The sequence below is a fragment of the Diabrotica undecimpunctata genome, chromosome 1 (genome assembly GCF_040954645.1).
Source record: "Diabrotica undecimpunctata isolate CICGRU chromosome 1, icDiaUnde3, whole genome shotgun sequence".
NCBI lineage: Eukaryota > Metazoa > Arthropoda > Insecta > Coleoptera > Chrysomelidae > Diabrotica > Diabrotica undecimpunctata.
Genome location: NC_092803.1, coordinates 113,346,203 through 113,363,593, shown reverse-complemented (window position 1 = coordinate 113,363,593; position 17,391 = coordinate 113,346,203). Strand labels below are relative to the sequence as shown.

Genomic DNA, 17,391 nt, shown 5'->3' with positions numbered 1-17,391 from the left:
GATGACTACTCGCTGGCCCTTACCATCCCGGCCAGTATCAAAGACGCACCAGGGTTGGCATCCGTCTTTCGAAGGAAGTTTGGTCGAGTTGCAGAACTTCAATGCCAGGTGCCAGCTCCCGGTAAAACCTTGAAACTCCAAGATGCATCACGTTACCTCTTCTACCTGGTAACAAAAGACACTGCCCGTGACCAACCTACCTACCGAGATGTGTGGGAAGCCTTACTTCAATTGAGAGAGCACGTACTAGAGTCCGACGTGCAAAAGTTAGCCATGCCAAAGTTGGAGTGCCGCCAATTAGATTGGAGGGTTATCCGAAATATGGTGGAGGAGATCTTTAAAGACACCGAAGTCCAGGTGTTAGTCTGTTGCAATCCGCATAGTTACTGGTGCGGAGAGAAAACCGTCCCTTGTCATTTTTATACAACTGGAAGTTGTAAAAGAGGGTCCAGTTGCCGATACCAGCATACAGTTCCGGTTTCAGTCCCGACAAGGTTCCAGGAGGAACCATCTTTTAAGAGGGGGGCAATGTTACGATAATTATCCTGGCCTAAAATAACCGTAAATATTATGACTAATGTGTTCTGTTTTTAGATTTTACGAGAGTATTCTATTAGCCGGCAGAAATTTACCTGAATGAACCTTCCAGAAACGGTCGAGCCGATGTAAAAATACCCGTTTGCCTTACTGTTATAATTTCACCGCTAATCGAGAAGGCTGTTCGATGATTCTAGCGTAAAGGCAATGGCATATATAAAGGACATTTTATTTGGAAGGAACAGTTAATTCGGACGACGCGCTCGCGATAAAATGTTACGTTCGCTTTTTAATAAATTATGTATGTTTAGTGAAAATAAATAAATATCAGTCATTGTGCTTTTTAATGAATTAAGATAAGAACAAGACATTATAAATTAAAGACTTAACAATTAATAAATTCACAACAATATTAAGGAACTTTTGAGGTCTTATCTGCGACCACAACATATGGCCTCCAGAGGTAAACTACTTTCAAAAGTGAGTTCGTAAGTATTTATTAAATTTTTAAGGTTTATGGTCGATTAGGGACACATTCGTATAATTCATCCTATGATTGACTTTGTACCAATTTCAATTATCGAGAAGTTACTCATTTTTTATTATTGTGAGTATATTTGTGTAACAAATAGTAATATTAAACAATGATGTTCTGTTAATCAATTTTTATGAAGTTTTAAGCAGAAATTAATTTTGAACAATCATTTATTTTGTTTTGATCGAGAACCGCAATTTATTTAGTTATTAGGTTATTGATGTTAGTATTTGCCCTTTTTTTAACAATGAATAAATACGTTTTTTTTAAGTTATTATTTTTTTGATGATTTTATTCAATTGAAGATATAACTTTTTTGACGGTTTTGCTTATATAATTCTTTGATATGTTTTCTGACGGTTATCCATCTATTATCTATTATTCTTCTATTAGTCATATCCTTACCCACCCCAAGGACGCTCCTGATTTTAACAAACGAGATCTTCGTATTGTTGTTTTGTACTATCGGTTTATTACCAGCTGATCTTCTCTTTGGCCACCTTGAGCTGATTTTCGTTACAAGTTTACAGCTCCTCTGTACAGTCTCAGACCGGCATGGAACAAAAACGTGTGAAAGAAGTCACAATATACTTCATCAGGAATATAATCTTAAAATCTATTGTCTAAAATGATCATCCTGTAAGAAAAAAATTTTTTGTTTGTATAATAGATTCCTTGTTTGTAAGCCATGGTCATATCGTTGTCGTATTATTTTTGATAGTGTCTGCCGAAGCTGCAGACGGAACATCTGGGAGAAATCATTCTGGATCACGACCTATAAACCCGTAAACCAATCAATCAATACTTATTCTGACTAGTTTTGCTATGTATAATACAAAAGAAATATCTGAAACCACGATCTGCGCAAAGAATGACAAAAACGGTTTCATATCCAATTCGATTTACATCACAATTAACTTTGACGGTCATTCAGCTACCTGTGGCTCCTGAAAATCAGTCATTTCACAATCACAGATTTTCATTTCACAATCACAGTCATTTCACAATCACAGATTTTGTATATTATATTTTACAATGATCTACTTTAAACAAATAGGGACTACTTACCTTGGTAAACAAAGGTTTACCATGATGTGTTATCATAGTGCACTGATCACAGTCCAGAGTAATACTAGTATTGTGGAAGGACTCCTTAGGGTGTTTCATATTATAATACAATTCAGTCACTCCACCTTCAAAAATACTCCTAAAATACCTTGGAATTAACGTCCTTCCAATCGCTGTAAATAAAAAAAGCAATCAAAACGAAGAAACAATTTATTACTTGATCAAAAAAAAGTAATTCAAATATGTATATAAATATAAATCTGCTTTATGTCTGTGTTGGAGGTTTTATTGCCTTATGAGTAGTATATTTGGATTTCAATTTTTTTTGTTTGTTCTGTTCTCATATTTTGTACATTATTTTTTGCATTTAAATTTATCTGACACCGAGTGGAAGTACTAGCGACTCTAAGATAAATATCGCAGTTGAAGTTGTAGAACTAGTCAGTGGTTGCACAAAAAACAAGATCCCTAACGTCGCACATAGAGATATTTTATAATTGTGGTTTTCTCCAAAGAAATATTTTAACAACCTCAGGCGCTACAAGGAAACAGTTTCAGAACAATAATTAATTCCTTTCACTGTTTTCTCACCGAACACTAAACTCTATAGGTGTGAATTTTGAATACCTACCTGTTTTGACAAAACAATCCTAGGAAGTTATGGTGTGTGTAAGAATATAACTGTTACAACCTAGGAAAGGTTTAGAAATAATGGAAAGAAGACGAATCACAGCTCCGTAGATCATGTTGTACATATCTTTATATTTAATATAACGCGAATATAGTAACGGATTATTTCAAAAAGGTCGTATTAGATTGAAAATGAAATTGGTTGTTTTAAATACCATGTTTACAAAACTATTATATTATGGTCATAAAAAATAATATAATGGCTATGAACAAATACCAGGATAGAAAAGCTGGAATAAAACAAAAAAAATAACTCTTCTTAAGTAAAAAAGTAGCTTACCAGCTAAAAGATGCCGTTGACATACATGGGGAAATATTCTTTACTACTATAAAATTCTAGCTGCCACTAACAATACGGATTGAAGGTATACTACTTACAACGATTCTACAAACCAAGAAAGAAGATAGATATAAAAGAAATCGAATGATAGAAGCAATAGATTTACTTAATTCCGTTCAATGGCATAAGAAAGGAGGAAAGAAAATAAAATATCAATGTAGACAGTAATGAATTTAAAATATAAGCTACATGAATGTTTTATCCAAATCCTTTCATTAAACAAATAAACTCCCCTCCATATGAAAAATGAAGTACTATACTGACTGTTGCTACTTTTAGGTGAGAAGTCACATTGCTAATTGCAAGCTTTAACTACAATTATTGGGTTTCACCTCTTGATACGTTGAGGAATTATTGTGTCTGAATCCCTCCCCGCTGTTTGCTTTCGACTCAAGGTATGTTGAATACTCAATTTCCCAACAACCATCTGCTGCTGAAGAAAATACCCATAAAGGTAGCAAAACGTTGAGATGCATCCATGTACAGATTCTCCAAAAAAGATCATAGATCATAATCTAAACTTGGAAGATGATTAGTTAAGCACTTAAAGAAATAAATCTGCTCGTTCATTCCTATGCACCCCTTCATGACCCGGTATACATATTAAAGACACTTTATTGTCTTTTGCCGGGTTCTTAAGGAGATCTTTGCAATTCCTTACCAGTTTTAATTTGATAATTGGATTCTTTACGCCCGCCTGGTTGTCAGTATAAATGTTGATTCTCTTCGTTTTGGCGTGCACTCGAATCGTCAGCGATTTCATCAATGCAAGCCACCAAAGTAAAAACTTCAGTCTGGAACACAGTTGTAGATTGACCTAGCCTAAAATTACATGTTTGGAATGGTTTTTATTTCATGCTTATTTTAAATACATTTCTCTAATCGATCATCTGACTCGAAGGCCACACCTATGTCCAATACCATGCTTAATAACAATAACTATCTTTTACAAGGTTAGGAAGACCAAAATAGGAAAATTTGGTGGAATTCCAAAGTAAATGTCAACAAACAGTGGCCGAAAATATGAATGTAGACAAATATAATTTGGAAAGTCTAAAAAATGAATCCATTCAATTTTTGTACAAACTCACACAAAACTACAAAATTTTAAAAAGGAAAACAGTACGGTGGAAGAACTATACTGCCGAATAAAAGACTATACATCATAATGCAGCACAAGAGGTCACAGAGTATAACGAAATCTGCGAAACCAAGATCCGGAGTGGTGGTCACAAGGAATAAGAGAGTTGTTAGATACCAAATAGAAAGCCTATCGAAGCTGGCTACAAACACAAAATCCAGATGACTTGAAAACATACACTTACTGGATAGGGAAGTTATAAAAAATGTGACCAAAAGAACCAGATTGTGGGTGGAACACGAGTATCTGAAGAATGGAAGTTTATAGACTCAGAAAAAATCACAAAAGAACAGGGAGATTAAATCCCATAAGTATGTCAGAGTGTAAAGAATACTACAAATCTCTATTGACGAAAGCAAGAGAGCACACTTTGAAATAAATTACAGGGACTTTAGAACAGATCTAATAGACGAAAACGAACTACAACCAATCAGTGTGAACGATATAAAACGAAACTTAAAAGAAATGAAAAACGGGAAAGCCACAGGAACTGGAAACATCCCTTGGGGAGGTAGTACGGTTGATTGATAAAAGAACGAATCAAAAACCAATATGAGGAAATAGAATATTTGTACTTTAACAAATTGTAGAGAGAAGAACAGCCAGAAATTTAGTGTTCGTTGACTTGAGAGAAGACCTATGATACAATAACCTTAAAAAGATGGTTTGAAATTTTCGCGAAGGCAGAATGCATCATCATTCAATCTTCGCTTGTCCACTGCTGGACATATCTGCCTCATAATTTTCCATATGTCTCGATGTTGAGCCTCTTGCATCGAGTTACTATGCAACGTTTTAGATCGCCAGTTCAACGAGTTGGTGGAAGATGTGGTTGAAGATTATCATAAAAGATCGTGTAATACATTTTACTAGGACTAATTAAGTGCTTAGTTGGTCTAGCACAAATGCTCGTTGGATTTTGTATGAATTACGGTTTGTACCTTGCTGATTTGGATAGATAATTAATGTTTGTGTTGTGTTTTCGACTGATTTATATTCATCCCCCTTATATGTCGATCCAATATCCATTTAAATATCCATAAACCATTACAGGTTTAACTAGTAATCATCTGAGATAAATACAGGCATATTGAATATATAAAGTTTAGTGTCAGTATTGGATGGTTTAAATTTAAGAAATATATTGTTACCTATAAACTTACTGTATCGTTTTGGGCCATCTTCTAAACAAAATGCTAACGTTAAAGATGCATCGTCTTCGAAAAATTCCGTTGCAAATGCATCCCACCAAAGGTTATCACTATCCTGAAAGAAAAAATTGAAAACATGTCAGCATAATTAACATTAAATTGGTTGAGCAATATACAATTTTGTTGAATTCAAAATGGGAAATAACGGTTTGATTGACACAAGATAATACGCCTCTATAAATATTGTAAACTAGTTGACTGATATTTTTTCACTATTTATAGTTTTCAATATAATCATATCAAGACTGTTTTTGCATTATCAGTATAATTCCCTTTAAAATCCACAAGTAAAAAGTTAATTTCCTGTAGTCGGTTGTATACGAAATACATATCCTTTATATTTATTTAAAAAAACTCTTACGGGCTAAATCACAGAACTGTTTCGGAATAAATATTCCATCTTAAGTACTGCTACGGTATACATGTTTACTAGCCACTAAATATATATATATATATATATATATATATATATATATATATATATATATATATATATATATATATATATATATGGGTGAAAACACTTTAAAATGTTATTTAATTGGTATTATATTACATGATTGCTAATAAATACGTAGGATGTTAAAATTGTAAACAGGGAACACTTATACAAAATATTAAGTGAATTTGAAATTCCCTCTAAATCAGTTAGGCTCATCCGAATTACGATGTCGGACACAGTGTCTCAGGTACATATACAATATGAGATGACAGACCCATTTCAAATAACGCAAGGATTAAAACACTGATGGGCTGGCACCAACATTATTTAATTTAGCATTGGTGGTAAGGAAAATATCAGAAGGTAGAAACAACGCACTTATCAATAAATCAGTGTAACTGGCAGCATATGCAGATGACATAAATATTATGAGCAGAACCAAAGCAACAGGTGAGAATACGTATAAGGAACTTAAATCGCATGCTAAAGAAGTAGGTCTGTCAATAAAGGAAAAAATGCTAAAATACTAGTACAAAGTCGATCGGAGAGAGCAACACGACCCTACCTGACAATTGATAACTTAGAAAAAGTAGATAGTTTTATCTATTTAGGAGTCAACATCACAAAGGACAACATTGACAATGCAGAGCTTAGCAGAAGAACCATCCTAGCCAATACGGCGCACTTTGCTATGAGCCCGATATTTAAATCACGAGACGTACATTAAAGAACTAAGATACGAATGTATAAGACCATAATCCGACCGATATTGAGCTATGGATGTGAAACTTGGGTGTTGACTCAAAAATCTGTAAACCGCATAGACCTATTTGAAAGAAAGGTACTGACTGAGACGAATAGTAGGCCTATAAATGAGAACAACAGATATATATATATATATATATATATATATATATATATATATATATATATATATATATATATATATATATAAAGAACCACCTTGATCTCAGTTCGCCTTCAGCGTCTCCAATGGTCAGGCCATGTATTTAGGATGGAATAAAACAGGCTTCCAAAAACTGTTCAATGCAATGAAAGAGACCTATTGGAAGACCGAGAAAGCGATGGGAGGATGATGTGGATGAGGATGCCAGAAATCTTCTTGTCAATCGATCGTGGAGGAGAATGGCTACAGACCGTAACGGATGGAGAGGTTTGATGAGGAAGGCCAGGGCTCGAATTGCGACGTAAAGCTGTAGGATGGATGGATGATTAAAATTTTAAGTAGATTCACTTCATAACAACGTAAGCTCCCAAAGAGGGTTACTGGTCCGGAGATGTAGTCTCTACACAATTTTTAGGTAGCAACTAAAGTCCGTTGGTACCTAAAGTCCATCCCCAGTTTTAAAAATTTTAAATTATAACTAGATTTACTTCATGGCCACCTAGGTTTCCAACGCGAGTTACTGGTCCGGAAACGTAGCGTCTAGACGGACTTTAGGTGTACGTTGCTACCTAAAGTCTGTTTAGAAATTACGTCTCCGGACCAGTAACCCTCGTTGGGAGTTTACGTTGCCATGAAGTGAATCTACTTAAAATTTTAAAATCCTACATATCTATTAGCAAACATGTAATATAATACCAATTAAATAACATTTAAAGGTTTTTCACCCATATATTTAATGGCTTTAAACATGTATAAGTACCTCGTAGAAGCACTGAACATGAAATATTTATTCCAAAAACCTTCCGTGAATTAGCCCGTAAGGGTTGGTTTAAATAAATAAACCTTTTATAAAGGATTTAAAAAAAAAATTTTAATTCTCTTTACATTTTTTTCCTATACCAATCTTGTCTTGGATGACATTAATTTCAAACTCAGTGGCATTTACAAGTCGTCTGTCAATAATGGCTTTTTTTAATTTCCTTCCCTATTTTTGCATAAAGGCGAATCTTGATGCTGACTTGTGATGATATCTTTTGACCAACTAGTTCACTCCACAAATTCGTAAAGCTGGTATTAAAAACAAATGGCTATTAATTCTAAACTCTTCTTTAAACAGAACTTGTGCTGTTATTTCTACTATTTTACCACAATGGATACGAATTTTCAATTTTCTAAAAGAAGAAGTATTTATAGTAGAAGAAACTCTTCTACTGTAATTCTTCTTTTACGATCTCACCATTTCACTGTTCTCATCATTCACATTTCAGTGTTTATTTCATTGTTCTACATGTTTCACGCATAATTTCGCAGATACATATATAAAAAAATTGGTCTTAAGTCTTAAGTGAGTAAATATTAATAATAGACAAATATGTATTTTCCCCATAAACTTTCTTAAGATTTTTTGAGATTGAAACCCTTCCGTTGAATATTTTCTGGAAATACCCCCGAATCAACTGAGAATATGACAGGTGCAGCAGGTCTGTAATTAACTATAGAAGCGCGTGCGCATGCCCATACGCACACGCACGCACCAACTCAAGCACGCACGCATACATATACACACAAAATACTATTAGTCCAAGCTGTAGAGACAAAAAAAGGAATTATTTTTAGCATTAAATAGTGAATTTTTGAAACCAGTACAGCGTTATCAAGGGCAATGACTGAAGTAGCCTCGCAAGTGTTTGCAACACCAAACTGTTGGTTATTATTTTTTTATGACATTTTTAAGGTGCAAAAACAAATGCAAGGTGTAAAATGGGCAGAATATCAAATGAAAGTACATAAAAAAGCTTTAATTTGAGCTGTACTACATTAAATTTGACCCAATAGTTTACGCAAAATTAACGATTGACAGTCCATAAATGTAAATTTTTCGCCATTTTTAATTTTTGAAATACCTTTTGTAAAAATTTTTGTTTATGCAAAAATCTTTATATTGTAGTTCTTTTAATTACAAATCCAATGAGACTTTCTAAGATCGGATCGGTCAATTTCTTTTCGAGATACGTTTACTTGTTTATAAAAATTCTTAAATGTTTATAAATTTTACGGGGCCATAATTTAAAAAAAAAGACAGAGATCTAACTTTAAACGGATTCTCTTGTTGGCTAATCTAGGAATAAAAATGAATGCTCAAAAAGTTAACCACTTGTTGATTGCCTTGAAGTAGGGGCGACTTTTGCGTTATAAACTAATTAAGTAAGCTACAATGCTCCCTGTACAGTGTACAGTACAATTTTTAACTTATTGATGCTTCTAGCTGAAGTCAAGATAAATATTAAAAAAAAAAGTTTTTTATGACCAATAGAAGTGGAGCTTAATTTGTTTAAAAATCACAGCTGCTGTGTTTGTAACAATTAAGAATTAAAATTGGTGCCATTTAATAGTTTAAAGCATATATTTTATGAGCATATTTTTTTTTATTGTCAAAAAACCGCTATTTATAGTAAAAAACATAAAGTTTTTTCGAGTAGCCGAATTAAATATGGACCAATTTAGCTCTTTTTTTATCTGGACAGCGGAAAATTTTGTGAACATTGGCGATATTTTTTTGTGCGATTTACACTTTATGTCGTCACTCTCGTTTAGATCGTCATTGTCATCACGATTAAGGCGCGTTTTCACGGGTCGATCTAGGTTGAACGATTTGGATCGTTCGACCATAATTCGATCTGTGTGGAAAGCAAAAAGGTTTACACGATAGACGATAAATGTTGAATTAATTGTGGTACAAAACGGCATCACTTGAAATGATTAATGTAGGTGTGCAAGTAATTTGTTGCGCAATTTGTATGTTGTTGTAATATTTTTTATTTTATTTTTCAAATAATTTTCAGACATATTCGGTTTATTCATATGTTGTAGAATTGCTTGCAATGCCTCTCGCCTTACTTGTAGATTGCGATAAAGCTCGGTTTGTGGATTCCATAATACATTATAGTTTTGATAAGCATCCAAAAATCTTGCCATGCCTGCATCTGACCATTTTTCAGTCATTTTTTCCCAAAATTACAGCTTGTAGTACTAAAAACAACAACTTTATACACGCTAGAAGTACTCTACTCGGCTTTCGGTACGTTGTGTTTCCGTTCGACCAGGTGTTTACACATTCGATTCCAGTCGTTCGACATCGATTCGGCGACAATCGCCCGTCAAAAGTAGACAGTCTTTCTACTTCCGTCGAATCGACTCACTCCGCCGAACGGCCAAGTCGATTTATGGTTTACATATTCAATTTGCTTTCGATTTCATAATCGACCTAAATCGTTCAATCCAGATCGACCCGTGAAAACGCGCCTTTAACGATCGGAGAATTATCGCAGCTATCTCCGTTACAATTTTCGCATATTCGCGTACATTTTAGACCATGTTTACAACAACCACACTGTTTGTTACACGCAAATTCTAATGTATATTTACATGATATACTCTCGACACCTCAGGAGGAACCATTTTTTCGTAGGATGTGATCGGTTCTAATCAGTTTTCACCCTTTTGCCAACCAAAATGCAACGGATCAAGATTATTTTAGAGCCAAACTTGTATTTGATAAAAAACTCTCAAACAATGCCCATCCGTAGCATTTGTGAGCAAATAATATTATATGTTATATATTATAATCGACCAAAAACAGATATGTTTAGAATTAGATCTCTATCTTTAAAAAAAAGTTCTGAGCCTGCAACATTTATAGAAATTTATGAATTTTTATAAACAATTAAACAAAATTAGAAAAGAAATTGACCGATCTGATCTTACGAAGTCTTATTTGATTTGTAATTAAAAGAGCTAATATAAAGTCTTCAGTCTAAAGTGCCATAAAAAATTATAACCAACAATTTGGAGTTGCACGGACTTGAAGGTTACTCCAGGCAATACCTTTCATAATGCTGTGTTGGTTTCAAAAATTCACTAATTAATGCTCAAAATCATTAATTTTTGTCTCTACAGCTTGGACTAGAATGCCGGGCGGACAGGAGAATCAGCCAAACCGAGCCTATTCGGCTTCTCTAACAGCAGCTGTGATTTAAAAAAAAAATAAGCAACTCCACTTCTATTGCGTAAAAGTTTTTTTTTTAATCTTTGTCTTGACTTCAGATATAAGAATCAATAAGTTAAAAATGTGTGTAATGTATAGCGCTGTAGCTTAATTAGTTTATAACACAAAAGTCGCCCCTACTTTACAGCAATAAATAAGGGATTGAAAAACTCGTTGATTAATTTTTTTTCTCATATAAAAATATAATTGACCAAAAAAAAATCCGTTTAAAATTAGATCTCTATCGTTAAAAAAAAAAATTAAGAATTTTTATAAAAAATTAAACGTATCTCGAAAAGAAATTGACCGATCCAATCTTAGGAAGTCACCACTCGATTTGTAATTAATGGAGCACAATATAATGATTTTTTCATAAAAAAAAAAGAATTTTTACAAAAGTTATTTCAAAAATTAAATATGGCGGAAAATTCACATTTTTGGAATTCAATGTTTTCAAAAATTCACTAATTAATGCACTTTTTTTCTCTACAGCTTGTATGTGTAATTCTAATTTTCTGAGAAAAATTCATTTTGAGGAAAAATTTGCCATATATTGGAGATGGATGGATTATTTCATGCCGGTCTGAGACTGTGAGTTTGAAAGGATCAGTAAACCACGCAGGACAGACTGAACGGGGAAGTTCTTCTATCTAACAGGGTGCTATATCAACTATGATATAGGGGCTGCAAACAATGTCATTAAGTGCAGATTTGGTGATTGAACATGACACACACTCACACGTAAACACACGCATACACACACTCAAACACAAAATACACATACAACATGCACATCTACACCATGCTCAATCGCCAAATCATCGGACAGTGAGATTTGCGTTGCTACTACTGCGCTCCCCAAACCCGAAGTATAATACCATTATGTTCATAGGATGCATGGTACAGAGGGACACTCAGAGATGAAAAACCGATTGCAAGGATGAGGACTCAGAAATTTGTCTCTCCCAAATACAGATGAACTTTCAGCACAGTATGGCCGCTTCGCTAGAACTATTCTTAAACCATAGAAAATTCTATGGTATCACCATTGTTTAAAAAAGAATGGTTTAAAAAACCATTATTTTTTAAAGAATGGTATCACCATAGGTTGTGTTTTCTATAAGGTGATCTAATGTTCCAAACCAACTCGCCAACACGCACTAGCCAAGTGTGGCATTTTAATGGCTTAAATCCCCAAAAGTTATTTTTAATGAAAGACTACACTACCATCGGCCCTCAGTCTCCGGCGGCTCCAACACCCCCCAACCAAGGGTAGCGGTTGGAACAGGTTTAGAGCAGAAGGTGCTAAGAATCCTCGAAAAAAATCAGGCTACTACAAAGAGCGACAAATGCATATTACTTCATGCAATGTTTAGAACTCTTATATCAGACCAGAAGATGATGAAACTGGAGGAAGAGCTGAAAAGAATAAATCATCGGCTTCAGTGAAATAAGACGAAAAGGAGAAGCCCAAATTACTCTTAAATAAGGACACGTATTTCATTTTAGAGGTGAAGAAAATACTTCAAATTAGGATTAGCAATAGGCTTCATTATACATAGAAAGCACACACAAAATATAGTTGAAATTATCAGTATAAGCCCCAGGATTGTATATGTCATCTTTAAACTAAATGCAAGATATAATCTTAAGGTAATCCAGAGATATGCTCCACTCGGATGAAGAAATTAAAGAATTTTAGGAGGACCTAGAAACAACGTTACATGCTACACCAGCATATTACACAATAATTATGAGCGACTTTAATGCGAAAATGGGGATTAAACAAGATGATGCAGAAGTAGCAATGAGTAAGTATGGGTATGGCGAAAGAAATGTACGAGGACAAATATTGCTGAACTTTTTACACCAGGAAAATGCATGATGAACTCTTTTTTCGATAAAAATCCTCAGCGTAAATCGAAATGGATCATCCCAGATGGCAGTGTCAAAAATGAAATAGATTATATCATAACAAATAGAAAAGAAATAATTAAAGACATCGAAGAACTCAACAAATTTTTAATAGGGAGTGACCACAGATTAATTCGAGATAAGGTACTATTAAATGTCAAATTGGAAAGAACGAAGATGATCCTAAAAACAGGAAAAAATAAATAGATTCCCCCATAAAACAACGACCTGTATGAAGATACACTAACCAGACATATACAAGACTTGCAAAATGAAATAGAAGATGCAGATCAAGCAAATGATGGCATAACGAAGGCTCTTAAAGAAACATAAAGGAAATGCTGCCCGACCAACATGACCCATAAAGAAAAACTAAGTCAAAATACCAAAGAGCTAATAGGTAAAAGAAGACAGCTGATGGAAAAATACGGCTCCAACTACACAACATTGAAGAAATTAAATAAAGATATCCACTGATCAATCTGAAAAGACGTAAAAGAAAACAATACAAGAGAAATAACTAAAATAATTCAAGAAAACAAAAGTTTAAAAGTTATGTGGCGAAATACGAACAACATAGGCAACAAAAATATGTAAAAAATAAAAAACAAATATGGAAACATTACTACGGATAGAACCAATAATCCTTGAGGTTGTCGAATCCTTTTATCGCGAAATGTATGAGAACGGCAAGATCAGCCCCTGCTCAAAATCACAAACCAAGGATCAGAATTAATGCTAGAAATAACTCCATACGAAATCAAAGGGCACTTTTAGAAATGAAAAATATTAAATCCCCTGGCGATGACGGAGTAGTGATCGAAGCGTTCAAACTAGGTGGAAATAAAATTATTCAGGTTTTGGCCAAGCTGTTTACCGAATGCATCTACCAAGGAAAAACTCCTTGTCAATGTAATAATAAAGTTACACTACACATTATTAAACAAACAAAGAGATATAAGCAAAATAGGCAGGACAAAATAAAAATATTACAATGATTGGTATGTTTGCAAATTTTCTCTATAAAAATGTGCCTGACAATATTCGCTGTATTGAACTAATATTGCCAGTATTTCTGAACGAAAAATTAAAAAAACAGAAATTACACCGAATCCAGAGCACTACATATATAGCTATAATAAAACAAAACGCCACAATCTATAAATTGGTCGAAGACTGGGACGCGTTTGATTGGAAAACCTCGATATCAGAAGTTATTAAACCACCAGGAGCTTGGCACTTTCAATTTCAACCGTGCAAACGCTTTAGCATTTTATAGTGAAATGATAATACAATAATTGGAGTTCAGGGCAAAGTCAACTATAATACTACCATAGGTGTTCCAAAGGGTATTTGTAAGAAGGGAAAAGATATTCGTTTGATTAATCCTGAAAAATTTGAAGCTGAAGAGTAAGGGACAAACAGAAGTCCCATACCATTGCCAAACTTTTAGAAACGCATTATGGAACTGATGGCAAGAAAATTCCGATTTGAAGTTTCATACAGATGCCATACATTTTTCTCTAAATAATGACGAGAGTGATCTACAACTATTGATAAATGAGTTATGTGAATTTGTGTTTATGTTATTTTCAATTTTATAACACCAATTATAAATATGAACAAATAAATATGTTTTAAGTAATAACACTCTAATGTTTAAAGTAATTTATTAAGTGAACTTTAAAAAACCCGTTACGAATTTTTCGGGAATTTCCAATCCGAAGTTGCTAAATTTTGTTGCAAATCCCGCCATGTCCATAAATAAAACCAATTTTATACTGAAACTGCAGCTCAAATATTTTTAATGTATTCTTCTAATAAAACATTATACTAAAATACAAGTAAATCACAGAGAAAGCTCAAAATATAGCAGGAGTCCTCTGTAGCAGTTTTTCACGTCCCCTGAAAATTTTGATAGATGTGACTTGGCAAATTTTGCTTCTATAGCCCTCATATAATCATTGAATTAATACTGTGAACGATAAAACTTTTTGGTATGACACTAAAGGGTAGTTACGTTGCTAATATTATTTTATTTTTTGACTTCTTAAAAATAAAAGAAAATTTTCTGTCTTTTGACGAGTGATATTTTCTGGCTTCTAATAGGTTTTCTATAGGTTTTCAAAATCGTTGATGTTCTAATTTTAATATTTCTTATCAATGACAGACGTGTATGTGTACGCAGTTCAACATTTAATATTGTTCTGAAGCTATTTTCTTGTGTCATTTTAACATTTTTACTATCTTTAGTAGGAATTAGCCACAATTTCAGTTAAAAAGTATATTTTTTTGATTTCCACTTCGGAAATCGTTCTCAAAAAACAAATTCAAAAAAATTATTGTTACTAGGTAATAAAAAAATCTTCTAATTATTTAATTTTATCTGCCTCATTCATATTGACAATTCTGGCATATATTATAGGTGATTTTAAAATGATATTGTCAATATTTTTGAGATGCGTCCCTGGAACGACTTTATTGGATGGAACGACTTTATTGGATGATAGTCTATTTGATTACATAATATTAACTTTAATTTGAGAATACTCGTCAGAAAAAATTATCTCGATAATAACCCATTTTAAAATTTAAACAATAAATAAAAAAAAACACAAGCGAACATAAAATCGACACTTAAGTGATAAAGTTAATATTCATTGGACATTTGAAAAAATACTCACTACCTCAGTTCTCTGCTGCAGCCTTTTATTAAGTTCATAGATTCGATAATCTGGTTGACCAAAATAAGGCGTGTGCCGCCTTGGAACAGGAAGAGACCTAGAAAGAAACACAATAACATTAAAACCAAAATAAAATGAATTAGTTCTGTAAAAATACAATTTGCATATAAATACACATACGTTTAACCCTTTATAGAGTACTGGTCAATAATTCAACCAGTCAGAAATTAAAATGCGTCCTTAACAGTTAGTGGTTTATATATTAACCGTTTAACACAAAACACTGTTTATAGAGGCACATTGGTTGAAAAATAAACCAGATATTTGTTATTTGTACATTACATAAAAACGGGTTGTAATTTCTAACAGTATCTGTTTAGCTCCTGTACCATTCGGGCACACGTATTGGTCACGTTACGATATTTTGTTATTTTTTGTGAAATCTCATTGATTTCAACAGCTTAAATCTGACAGGTAAGTTTTTTAAAGATAATAGTATATCATAACTTAACTGTTGCATGAAAATAGTACACAGCTAGGATATTGGTATAACCTCAAAAATCACAAGGTCGTGCGGACATTTTTAACAATAACGTGTAGGTTTCTTAGAAAAATTATTTAAAATTTAATACAATGGAATGGATGGAATAGAAATTTAGATATATTTATTTCCATGTGATATTAGGATAAACGTATATCTTACGTTAGTCGTGAATATGAACTTAAATTAATACATTAAATTAACAGAAGACCAAGGTGATGATTACTGATCGAACTAGAAATAACCAGCCGGAAATACGAAACGAAGCAGGGTATGAAGCGGTAAGTCGTTTCAATTACTTGGGCTCTGTTATCACAAAAAATGGTGGATGCGAAGAAGAAATACGTCGACGCCTCAAAATGACCAGATAAGCAACTGTCAAACTTACTAAAATCTAGAAAGATACGGCCGTAACCAAGAACACGAAACTGCGCCTGGTACGGGCGCTTATCTTTCCTATCGCTACCTATGCTGCAGAAACTTGGACCATCAAAAAGTCCGGCTAACGCCTTTGAAATGTGGGTGTATCGTAGAATAAAACGCGTACCCTGCACAGCACAAATATCTCAATATTAACAGAACTCGACCTCAACACTAGGCTTACCATAATCATCATCCATTATATTGAGGTATTTTGGGCACATTGAGGCCAGAAGAAAGGACGGTAATTAGTAGTTGAAGGCAAAATAGATGGTAGGAGAACCCGAGTAAAATCGACACTCCGATGGTCAGACCAAATAAAGAGCACCACCGGTTACTCTCTGTCTAGTGCAGCACACTACGTCCAGGAGAGGGAAGAATCGATAGCAACCATACATCGAATACCATAACGTCACGACTTTCTTACGAAGGATAGAGATAGAAAAGGAGAGAAAATTTTCCCGTACTAAAAATTAATGCAAATTTAGAAGAATACCTGGGTATATAACTGCAATTAAGCCAGTTTAAATTTAAAAGCATTTTATACTAAAAAGCTCCTGGACATATTGAGCACCAAGAACATACGCTAAAAATATTCAAAGATTCGATACTTTTATGTACAATAAATAAATTCATACGAATATCCTTTAAACTAATCTCTATTTGACTAACAACTTCGATGGGTGTTTAAGTCACTAAAGTATTTATGAAATTAAGTTTCTTTAAGGGTCCTCACTGTCGTCATCGCATCCGTTTGAATCGTCATTATGTGGTCGAAACTCGAAACGTTGCTTTTTAAGCGGCGTTTCCAGTTTTGAAAACACGAAAAAATAGCAGTGTGCTTTGTCGGAAATGTACGGGCACCAGCTGAATTGTGTAACCTTGTGTTTGTCAAAAATTTTTGCACAAGGATTGA

General features: G+C 33.6%; 1 protein-coding gene across 4 annotated transcripts in view; it reads right to left on the bottom strand.

Annotated features, from left to right (window-relative positions):
• LOC140452725 (LIM domain-binding protein 2-like) overlaps positions 1–17,391 on the bottom strand; it is a 230,145-nt gene that overhangs the window by 42,061 nt on the left and 170,693 nt on the right. For 2 of the 4 annotated variants that reach the window (XM_072547058.1, XM_072547052.1), the window contains exons 3-5: positions 15,518–15,611; positions 5,475–5,577; positions 2,141–2,313 (exon numbers count right to left, since the gene is read on the bottom strand). In XM_072547058.1, the coding sequence (XP_072403159.1) occupies positions 2,141–2,313; positions 5,475–5,577; positions 15,518–15,611 (370 nt within the window). Of the gene's footprint in view, positions 1–2,140; positions 2,314–5,474; positions 5,578–15,514; positions 15,612–17,391 lie in introns of all 4 variants that reach the window. The other 2 variants (XM_072547049.1, XM_072547057.1) reach the window with 1 other exon arrangement.